Source organism: Ceratotherium simum, chromosome 6 (genome assembly GCF_057802395.1).
Source record: "Ceratotherium simum simum isolate JZ-2026a chromosome 6, ASM5780239v1, whole genome shotgun sequence".
Lineage (NCBI taxonomy): Eukaryota > Metazoa > Chordata > Mammalia > Perissodactyla > Rhinocerotidae > Ceratotherium > Ceratotherium simum.
This window is the reverse complement of record NC_141905.1, coordinates 73,220,571-73,240,763: the sequence shown is the minus strand read 5'-3', so window position 1 is coordinate 73,240,763 and position 20,193 is coordinate 73,220,571. Positions and strand designations below refer to the sequence as shown.

Genomic DNA, 20,193 nt, shown 5'->3' with positions numbered 1-20,193 from the left:
TTTTTTTTTTTTTCCCCTATAGATGCTCTTTATATATTCTAGATAATAATCTTTTATCTGAAATGCATGGCAAATATTTTCTTCCCTTTACTTCTCTCTTTTTTGTGTGTGAGGAATATTAGCCATGAGCTAACATCTGATGCCAATCCTCCTCTTTCTTTTTCTTTTTCTTTTCTTTTTTTTTTTTTTGCTGAGGAAGATTGGCTCTGGGCTAATATCTGTGCCTATCTTCCTCTACTTTATAAGAGACGCTGCCACAGCCTGGCTTGACAAGCGGTGCGTCGGTCCATGCCCGGGATCCGAACCTGCAAACTCCGGGCCACCAAAGCAGAGTGCATGAACTTAACTGCTACGCCACTGGGCTGGCCCCCACCTTTACTTCTCTTTTAACTTTGTTTTATGTCTAGAGATTTTTATTTTTTTGTGTACAGTCAATATTTGTCTTAATTGTTTCTAGGTTTTCCCTTGCTGAGGAAAGCCTCTTACCCCAAGTTTATTAAAAATAGTCTCCTATGCATCCTTCTAATATTTCTAGAATTTTGTTTCTACATTTAGCTTTGTAACTCCCTAGAATTCATTTTTGTGTAGGTTATGAGTTAGGAATCTAGATTTACTTTTGCCAAAGTGGAAAACCCATCATCTTCACCATTAATGGAATAATCCATTTTTTCAACTCATTTGAAATGCCACCCTTGTCGTAAACTAAATTCTCTTTTCGTGCGCATGGCCGTGCAACTGATTCCTCTCTTCTGTTCCACTGATTTATTTTCTATTTATGCATCAATATTAAAGCACTTTAATTATTTTGGCCTTAGAATAAATTTTTATATTGGGAAGGGAAAATCCCCCCTCATTGTTCCTCTCTTTTTCAAAAATGTCCTTGTATTTTTGTGCATTTTTTTCTTCCATGGGAACTTATAGAATCAGCTTGTCAGGGTCTATAGAGGAAACTGCTGTGAATATTTTTTTTTGAGGAAGATTAGCCCTGAGCTAACATCTGTGCCCATCTTCCTCTACTTTATATGGGACGCTGCCACAGCATGGGTTGATAAGCATGCGTGGGTCTGCACCCGGGATCCGACCCCCTGAACCCCAGGCTGCCAAAGCAGGGTGCGCAAACTTATCCACTAAGCCATTGGGCCAGCCCCGTTGCTGTGATTTTGATTGGGAATGCATTGCATCAATAGGTTCATTTTAGATAAATTACAATATTTAGTTTTCTCATCCAAAAATAGTGTATATCTCTAAGTCTTTTATGTCCATCAGTCAAGTTCTATAGCTTTCTTTGTGTAGACCTTGCATGGAAGGGTTTATTTGTTGCTATTACAAATGGGGTCCCATTACACTGAGTAAATTTGTATTACTAGTGAATAGGAAAACTATTGGTTTTTATGTGTTAATTTTTTATCTGGCTACTTGACTGAACTCTTTTATTAGTGACCTTCATACTTATTTTTTTTTCTTGACTTATCACATTGGATAGGACTAAACAATGTAGAAAAACATTAGTGAAAATGTACATCATTGTCTTGTTCCTATCTCTAATGAGAATGCTTCCAATGTTGCACCACTAAATGTGGTAGATATATTTTATCGGTTTGAAGACATTTCTTTCTATTCCTAACTTACTGAGGGGTGTGCTTTTTGCTGTAGACTACACAAGATTCCTATCAAGGGGCCTTAATTCTTTCCCCTACATTTTCCTTGAGAATCCAGAGATTATCCTAACTGCCTGGGACCTCCCAGCATTGACATCCCAGCTCAGCCAACCTGGTTTAGAACTGAGTAATATCTTTTCCCTTCCTGCTTTCACTCACACTGGACCCTGGATGGCCTAAGGGAAGGAACCACTTTGTGTTGACATTTCCTACGCTCCCCTCAACCCCCAGGAAAAAAATAAATAAAAAGTGCTGTGTGGATAAGAACAAGATTTCCACTTCTGGAATTTTCTGGCAGGCACCACTGAAAAGATTTCATTCCAGGCTTCTACTTTAAAATAACTTAAATTTTTTTCGACTTGATTATCTTGAGTAGCTGCCCACCATCTCACACACTGGTTGCTAAGTGGCTTTTATGGTTTCTACAGGAGGCTGTGAGAAACGAATCACTAGCTGACCTCTGCTTTCCTGTTGAGATTTTATGTAGGTGCAGGGTGCAGCCACTTTTAACCCTGGGCTCTCAGCATTGCCTTGCACGTGGTTAATGGAGAAGAAATGTTTTCACAGTTCATTGATAGAATGATTTCATTGCAGAGTACATTTGATAATTTTTAGGTGCTGAGAGTTTTTGCTAAGCTGTAAACAAAAGGATTTCATTTTGTCCGGCATGTATTTGGAGCATGACTCTAATGTGACTTGGCATCTGTCTAGAGAATTGTCCCTGTGTCCAGTAACACTTTGCTTTGGGGAAGTCACTACCTGCTGTGATGGCATCTGTCATATTTAGGAATGTGAAATGCCCATGAATAATGCAGAGCCACCTCAGTAAAATGCCTTCTTCAGAAAACATTATAAGATTTTGGCAAAAGATTATTATCAGCAGAAGAGAATTTGGGCTCCTTCTGAGATAGAAGAAGCAGATGATGTCTTTTACTATGGTTTTTCTCATCTTGTTGTAAGCTGGGTAGATTTCATTATTTTCAGACTGTTTAGCCAAGAAAGCAAGAACCTATAAATAAGATCCTTTCTTTTTATTGCTTTAGTACAGACTGACATTGGCTTCCAACATCAATTCGGATGTTAATGCTTTTGAGGTGGGGTTTTTGGGAGATGGGGTGGACTCGTCTCAGACACATGGTGTGTAACTGGCAACCATCCAGGAGAGCCCAAGCCGAGAGAGAAATGGAAGCTGGAAACCCCAAGAGGCAAGGCGGCCCCATCCTGGCAGGCACGACCTGGCAGGTCTTTGAGCCCCTCCCGGTTCCAGTGGGTTGGCGTCAGCTTCTAGGGCTGTTGGTGTAGAAAGTTTGGTCAATTGGACAATTATTTTTCCTGCCTCAGCTTCTTCTCTTTTCCTCCAAATCCCCAAGTCCAGAAAAGAGGCTGGGAGCGGTGACCAGGAGTAGACTAAATATTCCCTACCTCTTCTCTTGCAGGCAGGTGACAAACATTACCACCCCAGCTGTGCACGATGCAGCAGATGCAACCAGATGTTCACAGAAGGAGAGGAAATGTATCTTCAAGGTAAGGTGGTCTCAAGAACCCAGTAAGTTCTCCCTAGCTAGGGAAAGAAAACCTTGCTATGTTTGTTTGATTGTTTTTAGAGAAGGAGGCATTTCATTAGCTGCAAGCCTACCCAGCCAAAATGAACGTGGCCAAAACTTACCTCATCAGTTAGTATTAATCAGCCGAGCAATTGACGTGCTGGCAGTGAGCCCCTGAGGCTAACGAATGAACTGTGTTGCTTCTGGAATGAATGAATAGGACTTGATGTTGATGCTTTAGTTGTAAAGCAGGAGTGAAAATTAGCAATACTTCCTCCCAACTCCCAGGAATATGCATGGGAAACAAAAGATCAAAAGAGAGAGAGCATTTCTAGAAATGCTACTTATTGGATGGTTACTTTGTCTTTTCTCATTTCACTATCCTGTGAGAAGAATTTTTTTTGAGGCCTCTCAGGCTGCTCTTATCCAGACTGTGAAGAAGAATAAAATCTCATTATTTGGTGAATTGCATCACAAATGTATTTCATCAACGGGAGTTAAGATGACGTAGCTCTCGGATTGAAAGAGAGAGAGAAAGCAAACACACCCAAGGTCCCTGAAAGAGAAATTGAGAAGTTTCTGGAGCCAAGGAAGTACCCACTACCAGAGGGCCATTAGATTTTTTTTTTTTTTTAATTTTGAGAAGTTTTCCCAGAATACAGCTATGTTTAGTTTTTATCTCCTCTAAAATTCTGGAGCTTCTCGGAGAGCTTTAGGGGAAGATTCTCTTCCATTCAAACAGTACCATCTGTGCAAGCATTTTACTATTTTTAGCTAGAAAAAGAGTCATTCAGTAGACAAGGGCTTATCAGTAAAATTAGCAAGAACTGTAAGAGCTGTTGCTCGTTCCATTTTGGTAATTACTGGGTCTCATCTGCCTTTGCCTGTCGTGTCTTCGTTTCTCTCTGCACGTAACACTATGTGTAGTTTTCATGAATGGTTTGCTTTGCTGTCGTTTTGTTTCAATGCAACTAAGAAAAGTACAGAAATGATTCAAGCTTCAGTGCGTGGTTGTGTATCCTAGTTGTTAATTTTTTAGTTCTCTATGTGAGCCGTCACCACAGTATGACAACTGACGGGCAGGTGGTGTGGTTCCACGACCGGGAAACGAACCCAGGCTGTGGTGGTGAAAGAGCCCAGTCTTAACCACTAGACCACCAGGGCTGGCTCCAGAAATGATTCTTGAGTATGAAAGCAAAGCTTTGGCAACTCTCCCCTAAAGAAGGCTATCTGTATGAGAAATTGACAACCCAAACATCCTTTTAGCTTTAGAATGATCACTTTGAAAAATTATGATTGAAAAAAATCCACTGAGTTTTAAAGGGCCCCATAAAGGCAAGTGACAAGCACTGAATCCGTGGTCTCCTCTGGGCTTTATGTGACACATTTTCCCAAGGACAGGCTGTAAATCTGCAGGAGCAATAGGCAGATGTCACTTTGCATTTTCACCATCGAGCAGATTTATTTTTCTTTTTTTTTTTTTTTTAATAATTTTATTTATTTTTCCCCCAAAGCCCCAGTAGATAGTTGTATGTCATAGTTGCACATCCTTCTGGTTGCTGTATGTGGGACGCAGCCTCAGCATGGCCAGAGAAGCGGTGTGTCGGTGCGTGCCCGGGATCCGAACCTGGGCCGCCAGCAGCGGAGTGCGCGCACTTAACTGCTAAGCCACGGGGCAGGCCCCAGATTTATTTTTCATTTCGTCTCCAGGCTTTGTTTTAGATTTGAGTGTGTCAATTATAGCACTCAAACACAAAGATGCAGGAGTGCATGTCAACCTTACATCTGCTAGGGACTGAGACTCAAAGGCTCTGGGTGCAGCCCTGCACGTTCACATGGTTCTAGAAGCTGAATAGAGAGGGCGGTTTCAAGCTGTGCACAAATACAGCACATTCATACTACAAATAAACAACTATTCTGTTAAGATGGGCTACATGCAGAATTCCAGGATCATTGTAAATCTCTTCTGGAGTTGGGCCTCAGTCCTCTTTGCCTGCCCTCTTGGCACATCCTTGAAGAATGAACAGCTTTATCTTTCTCAACATCTGATGTTCTTTCTGAGTCACGTTCTTTTGGTGTCTGACCTCTGGAGAACAATGTGACACTGTGCACAAACCCGGTGTTCTGGCCGAGGACTCTCGCTCAATGGAAGCTGCCCAGAGAATGCTACTCCTGGGCCTGGCCCTGACTCCTTGGCCCTCCCCATTAAGAGGATTTCCTGTGCTTTGTAGCTGGCCTCAGAGTAATTGTTAGTGCTGAAGGGGCTATGTGTCTGTCTGATTGTTTGATTTTCATTTTTCTTTCTTTTTTTTTTGGCCCTGGGTTAAGCAAGATAGAAATGATTGTTAAATAGGGATTAAAATATTATTCTAAGATAAAATGTATTTTCTGTGTCATTAATTTAATATTTTTTATCTCAGTGGTATAAAATAATTCAAGTTACTTTAATTTGATGAATTTTCAAGTCCACACAGATTGCTGTTTGAAGAGATAAAGATTTCAACAATAAAATGTAGAAAGTCTAATGTTTATACTGAGACTCTTATGAAATTTATATCATTTACTCACTGCTTTCAACTTAGTAACGTTATTTGCTTAAGTCTTTTTAAGTGCTCCTTCAAGCTCCTACCCGTCCCCACATTTGAACATACCCTTGTGTGAACGTAGGACTTACATGTAGGTCTTCTCCATAATCGTATAAATGACATATATTATGTGTCTAGGTATACAAAATCATAGAGGCAGGCTTGGATTCTTACAAGATAAGAGCTTTCTATTGGACATAAGTGCTTCACTGAGTTCTGTAATACTGGTTCCAGCCATGAAAGTGCTTCATACTCTGAGAAAGTGAGCCATTGACCCAGGAACAGAAAATGACACTTAAGTAGTAACTTCACTAGTTTAAACATGAAGACTTTTTTTTTTTAGTTAATTAAAAGTTTGAAAGTTAAAGGAAACTTGGATTTGTAATATAATTTCAGCCTTCCTACTAGCTGACTTGATTTCCCATATCTGTGTAGATGACTGTGTATAACTGGATCAACAGAAAGATTCAGTGAGTTTTGCTTCTGGATGTAGACTGTCTGGTTTGACTTTATTTCCCTCAGCTAAATTGCTTGGTTGTTTTATGTTACATAAACACGACTTATGGCTTATATTTCTGAAATTAAATGCAGCTTGTAGTAAGCACACAGACATTACTTTTAAAGGATAATCATATGGTTAAAAGAAAAAATCACCACCACCCAGTCAAGAATAAATATCTCTTGCGTCAAAACACTTTTGTGCCCAGTTAGTGGTCTCTGTGGTCTACAGTAATGACCTTTGAAGAACAAGCTCTGACTGGATGAGGAAAACTCACCTAGAGTTGGAGTTGTCATAATTCACTTGGGCACGGGGCTCTAATACTCCCCTGTTATGGGGAAAGAGGGATATGAACCTTTCCCAGAAGTTCTGTCTAATAGGACTGTGGCTTCTATCCATTTCCTTTACTCTGAGCGCTGCATTGTGTCTTTCCAGGTTCCACCGTTTGGCATCCCGACTGTAAGCAATCTACTAAGACTGAGGAAAAGCTGCGGGTAAGGAAGCGATTAGAGCTGTGAGGCTGCTGTATTTGCAGGCCATGTATTTTATAGTCACTAATTCTTGGGACTAGAGTTTGGGTGAAATTACCTTTTTTTGACCTTTTTTTCTCTATAGCAGACCAAGTTGAAAGGCCATTTGGCCAGGGAAGGAGGTTCCCTCTTGCCTTAAATTGATTGTGATTTTTGTTTCCAAATGCTTGTGTTGGACAAAGGAAGCCTTGCCTCACTAGTCAGGTTCTTAGGAAAGCATTCAAGGGAAAAGTCAAACCATACAGATGTGAAAAACTGACTCATCAAGTTCTAGGTCCACCATCTGATGACCTCCTCACCAGACTGTCTTTTGTACCTAGTCCATGACCACTCCAACCCAAACTCTGCATTCACTGCTCAGCTCTTGGTATATTCTACTGACCTCTCAAATCCAAATTCACTGAGTAGCCTCCATCTCTAAAAGCTGATAGTTTGTCAGATAAAACCTTTGGGGAAAATAATTATGAGCCCAGATGTTTCGATGTGAACAAGCACCCTGAATGGTTTTGTAACTTAACTCTTAGGTAGCATCAAAATGTTTTAGTAATTATCCTAGAACATTGAGCACAAGAGCAAAAAGATAGACCCTCTTTATCTCTAACTTCTAAAGCCTTCTCCTGGTCTTAGTCAAGTCTCAGAACACCTCCAGACGACAATATTTTGTCTGTTTCAGAAGCAAAGAGCTGTACACAGTTGTAAGGTCATAATCATCATCTGTATCCTGTTCAGATGCCCCCAGTTTTTCACCTGGGCGTGAAGTGTTTTTTAAAGCAATAATCAGACTGGATCCCAGTCCACAGTCTCTCCATTTAGCTAACTTAGTGATACCCTTGGAAAAACTGGAGTTTGACTGTACTCTACTTGGTGTCTCAGGGGAAGGAATGGCCTGAATTTATATTGGAGGCCAGACTCTGGAGTGTGGTATCATTTCTTCTTGATCTGCCAGTAGCAGGTATACAGAGCTATGTATGTAACCCCAGCACAGCATACTTTAAGTGGAGAAAAAAACTGCTTTTTCTCAGAATAATTGAGTAAAGACAAGACAAACTGTAAAAGAATTTGTCCACCAATATCAGGATGGTTTTGGTCTCTGTTTCGACATACAGCTTCAACTTGAGCGTGTGTGTATAACCCTCAAGTCCGTCAACCAGGCAGGCATACGCTAGAATAGTCACCCATGTCTGGGTGCCAGACTCTGGGACTTTTGAGGAACCATGGATGCTTTGGAAATGGGTTATCTTTATAAAATAGTAGAACATTAAAGATAGTACTTATTGACACTTTTTATCTTAAGAATGTAAAATTCACAACATAGCTAGGAGATGCTGCCCAGAAACCACCCAAGTAGCTAGTGGTTTGCACTATCTCTACAGTATTGCTTTTAGTTTTTTGAATTATCATTTTTACTTCATCCCTGATGAAGTCTTTTGGGAGACAAAAAGAGGAATGCTAATGAGGCCAGATTGCATGGAATGTGTGTCTTTTCTCTATAAGGAGTGCTTGAGTTTGCAGATCATGTTACTAAAATGATTAAAAAAAAAATCAGCACTCTTGATTGCAGCTTGATGGAACTCTCTGGATAAGCTTATGAAAACAACTAGTGAAATACTTCCACTCATTCTGGCCAAGAGGAGCTATTGTTTTTTCTTCCTTTAATAAAGCTTTCCAGAGAATTCCAAAGCTCTTCTTCTAAAGCCAACATTTACCACTTGGGAGGTCAGGCCAGCCCTCAGCTCACTCACCTTTGGGAAGCCCAGTAGTGAGAAGGATGGTGCACCTCCGAGGGGAAGAGGTTCCATTGTGCCCCGAGCGGGGTACGTGCTGACGTTGGTGAGATTTAAAGGGGAATCAGTTTTTGAATAAGGGAATAAATCTTGTGCTCTCTTAAGGGTGTGTCTACAGATCACAAATCTTGAGCCAAGATTTCCAGGCCTTTCACCGGGTGTCACATTAGTGCAGTTACCATAGCAAAATGAAAATGTTTTAAGTCTTTCAGCAACCCCACTGAGTAATCCACATTCTTGATATTTAAGAACTCGTGGGATGTTTGTAACAACAGATTCTTAAGAACATCTCTCAGTGGCCTCACTGGCTTCTTATTCTTTATATGTAAGAATGTCTAAGCCAAAATAAATGGAAAAGAATGGTGGGGCGATTGGAACATAGGTAAATATACTATAACTTGAAGACCAGTTAATGTGCTTTTAAACATGGGCCCCAAAACATACACGCACACACGCACACACAATCAACTAAAGCAATGCCACTTGGGTTTACTATCAAATCGGTTTTCCTGAAAGTTTTTTTTTTTTTTTCTTTTTTGGATAATGTTGCTGAGTTGAGGATATTTCTTTGTTCATTCTTCCCTTTTTTCATGTTTCACGGCAGCCAAACATTCGTCGTTCTTCATCTGATTTCTTTTATCCCAAAAGTCTGATTCGACGCACAGGACGGTCTCCATTTCTGCAGGTTGGCGCTGTGTCTGGGCTGAGGCTCAGAGCCGCTGTCCTGGCCCCAGGCTTCTGTCGCTTTTCCTCCGTGTGCTGCTTTTCTCACGTAACTTCTCTGGCTCCTGCAGGGGCAGATGCTTTCTCTCACGCCACAGAGTGCATCTCACATCCTGGTTCTGGCTGTTTTCTTCTCCGATCAGTGTTTTCATTTAGAGCAGTGGCTAAAGCGTTGTCTTCGTTAAAGCAAGCACATTAGAAGCTACCCTTTTGGTCCTGTGTTCACATGTTTGTTCACTGAACAAATATTTGCTGAGCGCCCGGGTATAGTTAATGCTGGGCTGGGTGCTCTAGACCTAGACTGAAAGGGAAGACAGGTAAATAATTGTAAAATGGTATAGAAATTTATCACAGGATGTGGATCAGATAGATCAAGGAATGTCAGATAAGGGAAAGGGTCTCAAGAGGCACCTCCTGGGAGAAGTGGTCTTTGAGTTGAATTTTAGAGGCTGAGTGACATTTGAACATGTGGAGATGATGAGAAAGGGGTGGGCCTGATGAAGAATACAGCTTCATCAGGGAACAGCAGGGAGCCAGGGAAGAGCGGTGCTTGGGTAGGGAGTGGTTTGGCTCAAGAAAGGAGTAGGGAAATGGGAAAGGAAACAATGAGACCAGGCACTTATCTGCAGAGGCTGGGGGATTTACATACACTCTCAGTTGCTCTCCCTAAGTATTCCTATGAGGTAGCTATCCTTATTCCCATTTTACAGATGGAGAGACTGAGATCATTCATAGTTAAGGAACTTCCCCAGAGTTACCCCCACTGGTAAGTGAAAGACGTAGGATTGGAACCCAGGTCTCTGTGAGCCCATAATTCATCTTATTTCCTCTATACTACAAGGGGAGAGAGAGCAAGAAACCTGGGAAGACAGCAGGAGGAGAGCATCAAATCCTTGCTGAGTCTGATGGTGTTTAAGGAAGAGAGCAGATGACTGTAGGACCTGTGCAGAAGCAAGGAGAGTCAGCTCTCCAGATGAGCGGCGAGACAGGAGACTGTGTTCCCTGCACATACTTGACCTTCTTTCGGGGTCTCGGAGAATCAGTTGAAACCTTCACCTGTTAAATTACAAATGTCTTTCCACAATCCTGTCTTTGACCAGATGAAACCCATTTGGTGGCTCTGCTGACAATTCAAGATGGCAGCACAGCACTGTAGTCCGGGCTTCGTGCCTACGCCTTTTTTCTGTGCCTACCAAAGCTGTATTAAGGCTGAGAAGAGTTTTGGTTTTGATCTACTTTTATTAAAACTTCACCTTCTTTCTTTAAATGGTTTGAAAGATAGTTAGAAGTAGAGAGTTTTAGAGTGGAAAGAAATCCTTTAGACTTCAGCCCCCTAAGTTTCTTCATCTATAGAATGAAATCAGCCCAGGGCTACGCAGGTCATAAGCAGCAAGACGTTACTGCAGATTCCAGGCCTTGCGTTGTGTTGGGTCCTGGGTTACACTCCAACTTGTATTTGTTGTATGATCTTCATTCTATCTTAAGGTTTTAGCTCCAGTGGCAGAGTTTTCACATAGAGAGAAATTATAATCTCATGAATCCAGAGGAACAGCCAAAGATCGTCCCCATTGCAAATGAGTGCTGCTCAGAATTAGTATCTCTAATTGGCAAGAAGTTAATTGCCTTTTCAATAGTTTTTGGGGTTTTTCCCCCCAAAATTATACTTTATAACTCAAATAGTGTTCTATTTTGTTAGCCTAAGGCTGTAGCCAAGTGATGCATCTTCAGGACGTGAAGAAAAATACCTTCATCAAGTGTGAAATGTGTTGGTTTGCTCCAGATCCTTAAGTTTAGGAGATGTGGAGCGTCTTGAGAAGTGGTAGGTTAGAGGAAAGAGAGAGAGACCTGTTATTAATAACTTCTTTCTTCCTATCCTCTTGCTCAAAAGGGACATCTGATTCCCATTATTCAGCTGTAACTATCAATGAAGTCAACTTTAGCTTTATCACAGAAAGTTGTAAACAGCTTGGAACCTGGCAGAGAAAATGGGCCATTTAACAAAGGTCTCCCTTCACCCATTGACCGTTGAGGAACTGCTCACGAGAACCTTTAAGAAGCCTAAAACCTCCAATTCTCAAGTCACACAGATATTTTGATGTTTTAAATACTGTGGCCTATACAGCAGCTCATTTCACCAAATAATATGAAACACCTTTAGTTATTAGATAAACTGTTCTCCTTGCAGGAACCTTCAGCACTCTGTGCCCCAGAAATAAACCCTGGTTTTGTTGTAGAGGAAAGTCAAATTTATAGGAAGAAAGTCCTTTTATTATTTATATTCTGAAATTGTTCCTTCTTTTCTCTTGCTAAATTACAGGGAAAAGGAATTAATGAAAATAGAATTACCTAAGAAAAAAATATTCTGATTTTACTTACTTGGAAGAGTTTCATATGAATAGCAACTTTTGTCTCTAGGTAAAACTCAGTACTGAGCATTTGTAATTCCTGTTGTAATTCGTTACATAGCACATAGCACATGATATTCCCAGGACCAAGTTTGTAATAATCCAGAGTGGATCCCTTGCTTTCATTCTCAAAAGGGGCTTCTCTGCTGTGCTTTTGGAGGTTAAAGCATGAATGGACTGCCATGCAAAATGGGCATGAGATTTTTTTTTTCTTTTGAAACTAACATTCACCTATTATAATGTATGCACTTGCAAACCTATAACATACCAAATACTGTGTGTACATTTTTTAAAAGGAGCTGATTAGAGGCTATATGTATGTTTAGAACAAGGAAATAATGTTGGTGGTTTTTGTTGTATTAATGTCGCTACCATACATACTGCTCTATTCTCAGCTTTCACTTTGTTTGAATATTTTATTCTTTTTGGTGTGTCTTTACAATTCATCAGAATGTATAGGTGTTAAGATGTGTGCTGGAAAGACATTGAGGCCTCTTGGCCATAGTAGAGGCTGATGGCATTTGGGAAAGTGTTTCCAGAGAAGGAAGTGTGTGCCTGCAAGCCCCTCCCTGCTTCTTCTCAAACACCTGTTCCTTTTTCCAAAGCAGATGATCTCACCTTTTCTTGACTTAGCAGTGAACATTCAATGTATGCAGATTTTTAAAGTATTCCTTCTTCTGCAGCTATTATCACCACCTTGTCTAGCGATCTTCAACAAAAACCCAAGGCAGGTACTGTCAACCTCAGCAGCACTTCGTATAAGGTGGCAGTCACCTTACATCAGTAGTTGTCCCATAGGTGTTCCTAAGATCTTCCTGATGTGGTTGCCAGTAGCCTGTAGTTTCTCTCCCTCCTTAGAGCATGGCTTTGGAAGAGCACAAATTAGATGAACGTAGTTGTGCATCCCTGCTCCTGCTGAGTGGGGGGGTGGCGGGGGCAGCAGAGTGCTTTCCAGCACTCTCCTTCTGAGAAGGGACCAGGTGTACATGGTGGCCCAGAATGAAAGTAAATGGAAAATGTCATTTCTCTGCTTGCTTGCCAGGCAGAGCTCTGGTAAGTGATTTAATGGTCAATATTTGAAGAACGATGAGAGCTGAAGTGGCAACATAAAAAGATCTCTTCAGTGTAATTTTCATTCTGCGATGGTGCCTTCTGGCTGGTAGGACAGATGGACAAAATCAATGCATAGGGAAAAAATCAGATGAAATGTTAGAGGGCTTTTTGAAAAGATTTCAAAAAGACGTGCGTTTTCAAACATCTACTACTAGTGATCAAATGCCATTTTTTCTCTTATTAAAATAAACCACTAGTCTTCTGGTGAGACCTCACTCTGTTGATTTTTTTTTTCCTCTTTTTTTTTGTGGATAAAAAACCTTTTTGAAATCATAAAAAAGCTTTTGAAATCAAAAGTGAGTATGTGAAGGTGTTCTGGGAAATAAATGTGGGTCATATGGACCCCTTCTTCATGAGAGATTGAGTGAGGACAGCCATACCCAACTAGAAAGTTCTTGCTGAAGGCTCCTTCCCTCCGGTTGCCAAAATAAGGATTAAATTGTTTGCCTAATTTTTGGGGCAAAATACTTTGAGAGTTCACAGCCAGTCTATAATCCTTTCTATATCTACCATGCCTTCTCCACTCCTCCCACTGCCTTTTTTTTTTCTGCCAAAGATGGCATCAAAAGAAAGAACGGAATTTTCCACTTGGGCTTTCAAGATCTCTTTTTTCTGCAAAACATGAAGGAAAAGATGCTTAAAGAAAAAGAAGTAAATTACATCTGCTTTTAACAGGTTAATCATAAGTCCTATGTCCTTTCTCTGTAGAACAGAAGTGGGCATACCTTTGGGATAAATATTTGAAATTATCTTCATTTATAACGTAGGCAAGAGAGTAATTTTGTTCATCATAACTCTCATGGAGAATTCCAGAAACAAAGGCTGCTGATCCATTGGGTTATTGAATTCAATTCATAATTACTGGGTCACTCTTGTTAATGTGGATATCTGAATGGGTTAAAATGGTAATTTAGGTTAAATAATTGTGCATAAGGATCATCTATGGAAATATGGATCATCTGTAAAACTTTGTTACAGCCCGAGTTAATAGTAAAGAAGAAACTGTCAGTGAGATTTGAAAGAGGGAAGCATGTCAATAAGTTGTTGCTTTTGAGATTAGAGGAGTTTCAATTTGAGTAGATTTGAGCTGCTATGTTGGAAGACAGCTCTGTGCCTTTTGAAGATGTCTTAGCCATGTTAGCCCTCAGCAAGTTATGTATTAATTAGGGGAAGAAATACAGCTAGAAGAATAAAAAGAGTTCTTTCAATAACAAACAAGATGTTCATTTAAAATTCAACGTTTAGAATTCTAGATGTTTAGAATTGAAATGTAAAATTATAAATATTTAGGATTAAAACTTCAAAAATAACCGTTCAATTTTAAAAAGTGATTTTATTATCTTTGTAAGAGAGAGACTTCTAATCTTACTGATGGAGCAAATACACTTTGGAAGCCATTAGAGACTGTGACCAAAAGCAGGCAATCCATGTGTGCTGTGTAAGCCTTGAGCACAGTTCAAGAGGCAGCAAATGAGGGACTGTCTTGGCAGATAAGGCAGGCCTGTGCAAGGTCTTTGCCATCCAGCACGGAAGGGCATTAATTACTAAAGCCAAGACCTAAGCAGGAAGTCACCGTCTCGAGAGGATACAGGATCATTTCAGAGTTCTCAAGAAGGGGAAGAATATTTGTCAACTCAGGTGGGACTGCTGCCCCATGTACTGTGATAAATTACTTAACATATCTGAGTTCTGCTAGGAAGGAATCCAAGTGTGGTAGCCGTAGAGAACTCGAGGAAAGTCTGGTCTACATAGCTCGCATTGGAAAGGACTATCCTCTCCTGAGGAGCAAAACAGAGGCAGTGCTGTCCGTCATCATTTGAGATTAACTGAAGTGCTGGGTACTTGCCACGTGCCAGGCAAAGTGCTTGAAGCTTTATATGTATTGTCTCATTTATCCCCGTGAAATAGGTGTTGTTAGTATCCTCTCTTCCACTCTATAAATGGAGAAGTTGAAGCTCAAGGAAGTTAAAAGAAAAAAAGAGAAAAAGGAAAGAAAAAGAAAAACTCATGTAATGTCACAGAAATCGTAGAGCCAGGATTTAAACCAAGTTATTTGACTCCAAAGCCAGTTTTTTAACCCCACTGTATTATATTATAGAGAGTTGCGTTTTATGCCATTATTTCATTTTAGGCGGGGAAACAAAGAAGGGCGCTTGTAAGAAAATGGGCAAGCAAGAGTGCAACCCAATCCATAAACGAGATGCCTATGAAAGTAAATTTTGCAGTAAGATTAGGAGGTCAGAACAAAGCCAAAGCAGACCGTGGTAAATGCAGTGAAGGACGAGCCGTTTCTGAATCTACAAGAGACCATCTTGAGCATTTCTCAAACAGCGCTACATAGTCTAAGGATGCGCTTGGCAGAGTGATCTCTCTAGGAAGAGCCAGAGCATCAGCAGATTTGGTGAACGTTGACTGGACTTGGAACACTGACTATAAAAATCTAAAATATTTATTTTGGAATCAGAGAACCCAGGGCAGGTGTATGCAAATTGGAGGTGATTCCGATCTGAAAACCTTTAAAGAATCAAATGAGACTTGACAAAATTCATGTTGCCAGATAACACTCAAAACCCTTAGCCCAACAATGTTAATGGTGTACATGAACAAGATAAATTCTTCAGGGACAGCCTACAGAACCCGCAGGATACTTTAATCCAGTGAAGAAGGACGGGAGAGAGAGACTGAACTGAAACAGGCTAGTTCAGCCAAGAGACCTTTCGAGGGCATTCTTCATCCCTGGAGGAGAGCATTAAAGACCCTTCCCGATGTGCTCATGTTGTCCTCCAGTTATCTTCCTATCAGCGTGCGCAGTACACAAGAGAACAGAACGCTTCAGAGCCGTCCTCGGGTGTGTCATTACAGGAAAGAAAGAAGTATCCCTGACCCACGTTTGGCAAAAATAGGGATGAGTAACATGGGAGAGACCCCAAAGCTCAGCGTGCACCAGGCTGTTCACACAATGTCCTAGATGCTTGTTCATGAAAACAGGCCTTTGTCATAGCAACGCCGGCAGCTGCAAATGTCTGGCTGTCCAGAGCACACCCTCTCCTCCCCCACCCCAACACAGGGAGCTGTTACTGGGTTCTCGTATTGCTGGTGGCAGTAAAAATATTTTCAGTTAGCAGGCACTCTTTTTTGCTACTTGATCAATGTATTTTTCTTTTCCTTTCACCTCATTTGTCCCAAAGTTATGTTGGTGGGAAATAAATGGTTACACTCACCTTAAAATATGGGGAAAAATGTAGTGCAGGGATCAAGAGCTTGGGCTCTGCCTGTAGGGTGTCTGGCTTCAAATCCTAACACTCACCTACCTGTGTAGCTTGGAGCACGTGTACTTTCCCCTCATCTGTAGAATAGGGGTGATAATGGAACCTACCTCAGGGGGTTATTGAGAAGATCAAATGAGATCACGCCTGGGAAGTGCTCATCACAGAGCCTGCCACGTAGTGCGTGGGCAGTAAATATCAGCTGCTACTAATGTTCCTGTATTATTAGTTAGGCTTCATTTTTTATTGGGTTTGGAAAATATTAGATCCTGGCCACTTGAAGCTGAAGGACTCCCTGTAGTTAATAATTATCTTACCAAGGTGGCTATTGGCTCAACTTTATTAAGGGATGGCATTTCTTTTTAAAGGAGGGCTGCCCTTTGGTTGTGTCACTTCTGTGTTTTGATTGGGAAATGGATCTAGGAATTGCACTTTTTGAGTAGTGTTATTATGTAAATCTTTTCTTTTTCGGTATACTCAGAATTAGGAATTTTCTTGTATTGAGATATGCCTGTGATTGGAAAATTGTAATTCTAGAAGGCAAGTGCTTGTACATGGCAGGTCTTGGGGAGGAGGACCAGAAGCCGTGAGCCGGGCTCACCTCCACCTGTTCACAGTGTGATTTCTGCAACCCCAGCCACCCTCATATGTCAGAGATACCAGAGACACTGGCTGAGCATGATTGATCACAGGCCCCCAGTGAATTAATTCTTACCCTTAGAGTGAGTCTGATCACTGCCTGACTCGAATTGGCCAGGTAGGTTGGCCTTCATTGCTTCAGATGCGAATTACGTAGTGATGCAGCATCCTTGTCTTGAGGAACTCATTTGGTTCAGTTACGCTCATATTCAAGGTGCCGAATATCAGTAGAAATAGTATCGAAGAGGAAAAAGTCCTATTCCCGACTTAGAACTATAAATTATCCTCTCCAAGAATAGCTGTGCAGAAGGAAGCAAGTCTTCCAAGAAGACTAGGCCTTCTGTTTTCTTTGCAGAGCTTTCCAGAATATGCCAAGCAGAGGTAGGAGGCAGTTAATCCTGGTTTTTACCTCTCTCTTGCACTCCCATGACCACCACTCGTCCTCAGGGTTCTCTAACCATAAATTATAAAGTTCCATTTCTTTTCTCTTCCCCAGCGGCCAACCACTAACTTTACTTCAGTGACTCTGTGTGGTTAGGCTCAAATTGTGTCATTAACATGAATCAAGTATCCACAAACTGAGTATTTGTTTACAAGTAATAAATTCTGGCTCATTCCCTCAACAAATATTTATGTCTTCTATGTACCTGTGCAAAACACTGGGCATAGACGGTGGTGAAAAAATAAACCCTCTGAGGGCAGAGATCATAACTAAAGATCTTGGTGGAGATAGACATGATGCCAGGAAACTAATAAATACGGAACTATAAATTTTGTTAGAGAAAACAAGGAGAACCAACTCTGGATTGAAAGATGAGGCAGGGTGTCTTTGAGGAGGTGATATTTAAGCCAAGACCAAAGGAGGAAAAAAAATCAGCCAAGTAAAATGGGATCCGAGCATTTCAGGCAGAGGGTGCAGTAAGCCTAAGACCCCTGAAGCAGTGATGGGCACCACGTCCCGTGAGTGATGGGGGGTGGTGGGTGACAGGGTAGGAGAGGAGGGCAGGGACAAAATCCTGAAGTCCTGGGAGTTGTGGTTTTATTCGAAGTGGACCCTGAAGCCAAAAGCAGGATAGAGAGAATCCAAATTCTGTTCTTAAACGCCCTCTCTGGCCACTGGGTACCAAGTAGATTCGAAGAGGGCAAGAGTGAAGGCAGGAAACCCACAGAGGAGGCCATTGCAGCAGTCCAGACGAGCCGAGGCGGTGACTGGGGCCGGGATCGTGGCAATGGACATGGAGAGAAATGCTTGCGAAGGGGGAGCCGGAAGGTCTTGTAGGGCATAAGGAAGAGAAGGTAAAAAGAAAGGCCGTCAAATACGTTTTCCAGGCTGGATTGCACAACTAGTTCTCCTTGATGTTTCCTTGTAGGTTGTGTTTGCCTTTTGTCCCAAAAGTCACAAATCGTTCCTTTTTTAACCAGCTTAGTTTTTAGTAAAACTTAGGGATTTAGGCCAGTCTGGATTCTGAAGCCATGGTCTGAAATCTTACAAGTCCCTCTTTATTTTACAGCCTACCAGGACTTCCTCCGAAAGCATTTATTCTAGACCGGGCTCCAGTATCCCTGGCTCCCCTGGTCACACTATCTATGTAAGTATCTACTTCTGGAAGGGGTGCTTTCGGGATAGGTATGGTAGCGGATTGTCAGAGTGGAGTGGGTAATCCAAAATAGAAGCTAATTCAAAAGGATTTCTATTTCTGTTGTGAGATCCGATTTTCATTTTTGTAGATCAGCCTTCTCAGTCATGTTTTCCTTCAGATAATTAAATTTATATGTGAATGCGACCATCAGTAGATGACCTGTAAAATGCAGTAATGTGATGCAGGACTTCAAGACTTGTTGTGCTAACATGCATACAGATATTAGGGATTAACTATACGTTTTATAATGCCGATACTGAGTATTCTTAAATTCTGCCACAAAGATATTTAAATATTTAGTTTATTAAATATGTAGTTCTTGTTTTTAGCCATCTGGGAGGGTTTTTTGACCATTTGTTTGAGCTTTTCCTTCTCTGTAATAAACTCAGGAAATTATCTTAAAGGTTTACAATCTTCTCTGCTTGACGAATTCTACATAGACTTTTCCTAAGCTTTTGGTGACTTTTTTTTTTTTTAAACATGATTAATAAATGGTGTAAATCAGCAACTTTCTACAGAGTATGACCATACTAAGCAAAGTGTTTTGGGTTTTGTTTATTTTTAAGATAAGCAAAACTTTTTAAGCAAGACATGAAATGCACTAACGATAGTTCCTGAAGAAATGAGACTGCGGAGTGATTTTTCTTTCTGTTTAACTTTGCCAGGCAAAAGTGGACAATGAAATCCTGGATTACAAGGATTTAGCAGCCATTCCCAAGGTCAAGGCAATCTATGATATCGAACGTCCAGATCTTATTTCCTATGAGCCTTTCTACTCTTCGGGCTATGATGACAAACAGGAGAGGCAGAGCTTGGGAGAGGTAACAAATTCCTAGAAGTTGTGAGTTGTACAGCGACTTACTTCTCTTTCGTCACATGTATAAGAACTACTGACTGGAGTCAAAATAAATCAGAAGGTCCTTTTGATTGCCTACTATTTGCAGGCTTCCATTCCAGGTGCTTTGCGGTATTAAACAACCTGTCCCACTGTCCCTCCACGTGCTGCCTGTATGACTTTGGCCTTGTAACAACCATTCTGATCCTAGTTTCCTCATCTGTAAAACAGATAGATGATAACAGAATCTACCTCATAGGGTGTTAGTGAGAATTAAATAAACGTATCTATTAAAGATTAATATCTATATAATATCTAGATAATCTATTATCTGTTAAAGCTAGGCTATATAAACTAATCTATTAAAGCAATTAGCAGAGAGCCAGACGCGTGGTAAATGTTTGGCAAGTCACAGCTACCACTGTTGTCTTTACCTGTCCTCTTGAGGCTTGTTAATGCTCTCCCAACATTAATGATGCAGAGGCTGGAGCACAGCCTCTCAGCCCCTTGGGGTCCCCCCCTTCCCCCGCCCTCCCAGGGTTGGGGTTCCCTGCTGTCACCTCCTACCCAGGTCTCGGAGACTCTGATCTGTTCCCCTGGCCTACTCAACTCACTCTTAATTTTTTTTCCCCTTTAATGTTTCTAATTGGAATCATCTATAGACTGAGTCCAATCAGAGAGATGTTACCCAAGTAGTGGGTCAAAATTAGCCATTCAACCAAAGTTAAAACACGCTGTAAACTATCTGTAACATCGCACAATGCTTTGAGATCTTAGATGAAGAAACAGAACGCAAATGTGGTGATTCTATTTAATTTGTTCTCAATGATATATGTAGTGTTTATTGTTTTATAATTGTTTATATTTATTTATAATTATAATATATATTGTTGTTTTTATGTATCTTTTGTCCAATCTGGGTTTTATTCCAGAACATAGCTCTGCATTGAAACGGTCCGTTGGGCAGGATGT

General features: G+C 40.9%; 1 protein-coding gene across 2 annotated transcripts in view; it reads left to right on the top strand.

Annotated features, from left to right (window-relative positions):
• The window catches only part of ABLIM1 (actin binding LIM protein 1), a 293,279-nt gene that overhangs the window by 237,684 nt on the left and 35,402 nt on the right, over positions 1–20,193 (top strand). Inside the window, exons 7-12 of one of the 2 annotated variants that reach the window (XM_087432660.1) lie at positions 3,095–3,182; positions 6,722–6,780; positions 8,165–8,167; positions 9,205–9,285; positions 18,258–18,335; positions 19,052–19,207. In XM_087432660.1, coding sequence (XP_087288786.1) covers positions 3,095–3,182; positions 6,722–6,780; positions 8,165–8,167; positions 9,205–9,285; positions 18,258–18,335; positions 19,052–19,207 — 465 coding nt within the window. The remainder of the gene's footprint in view (positions 1–3,094; positions 3,183–6,721; positions 6,781–8,164; positions 8,168–9,204; positions 9,286–18,257; positions 18,336–19,051; positions 19,208–20,193) is intronic. The other variant, XM_087432658.1, reaches the window with a different exon arrangement.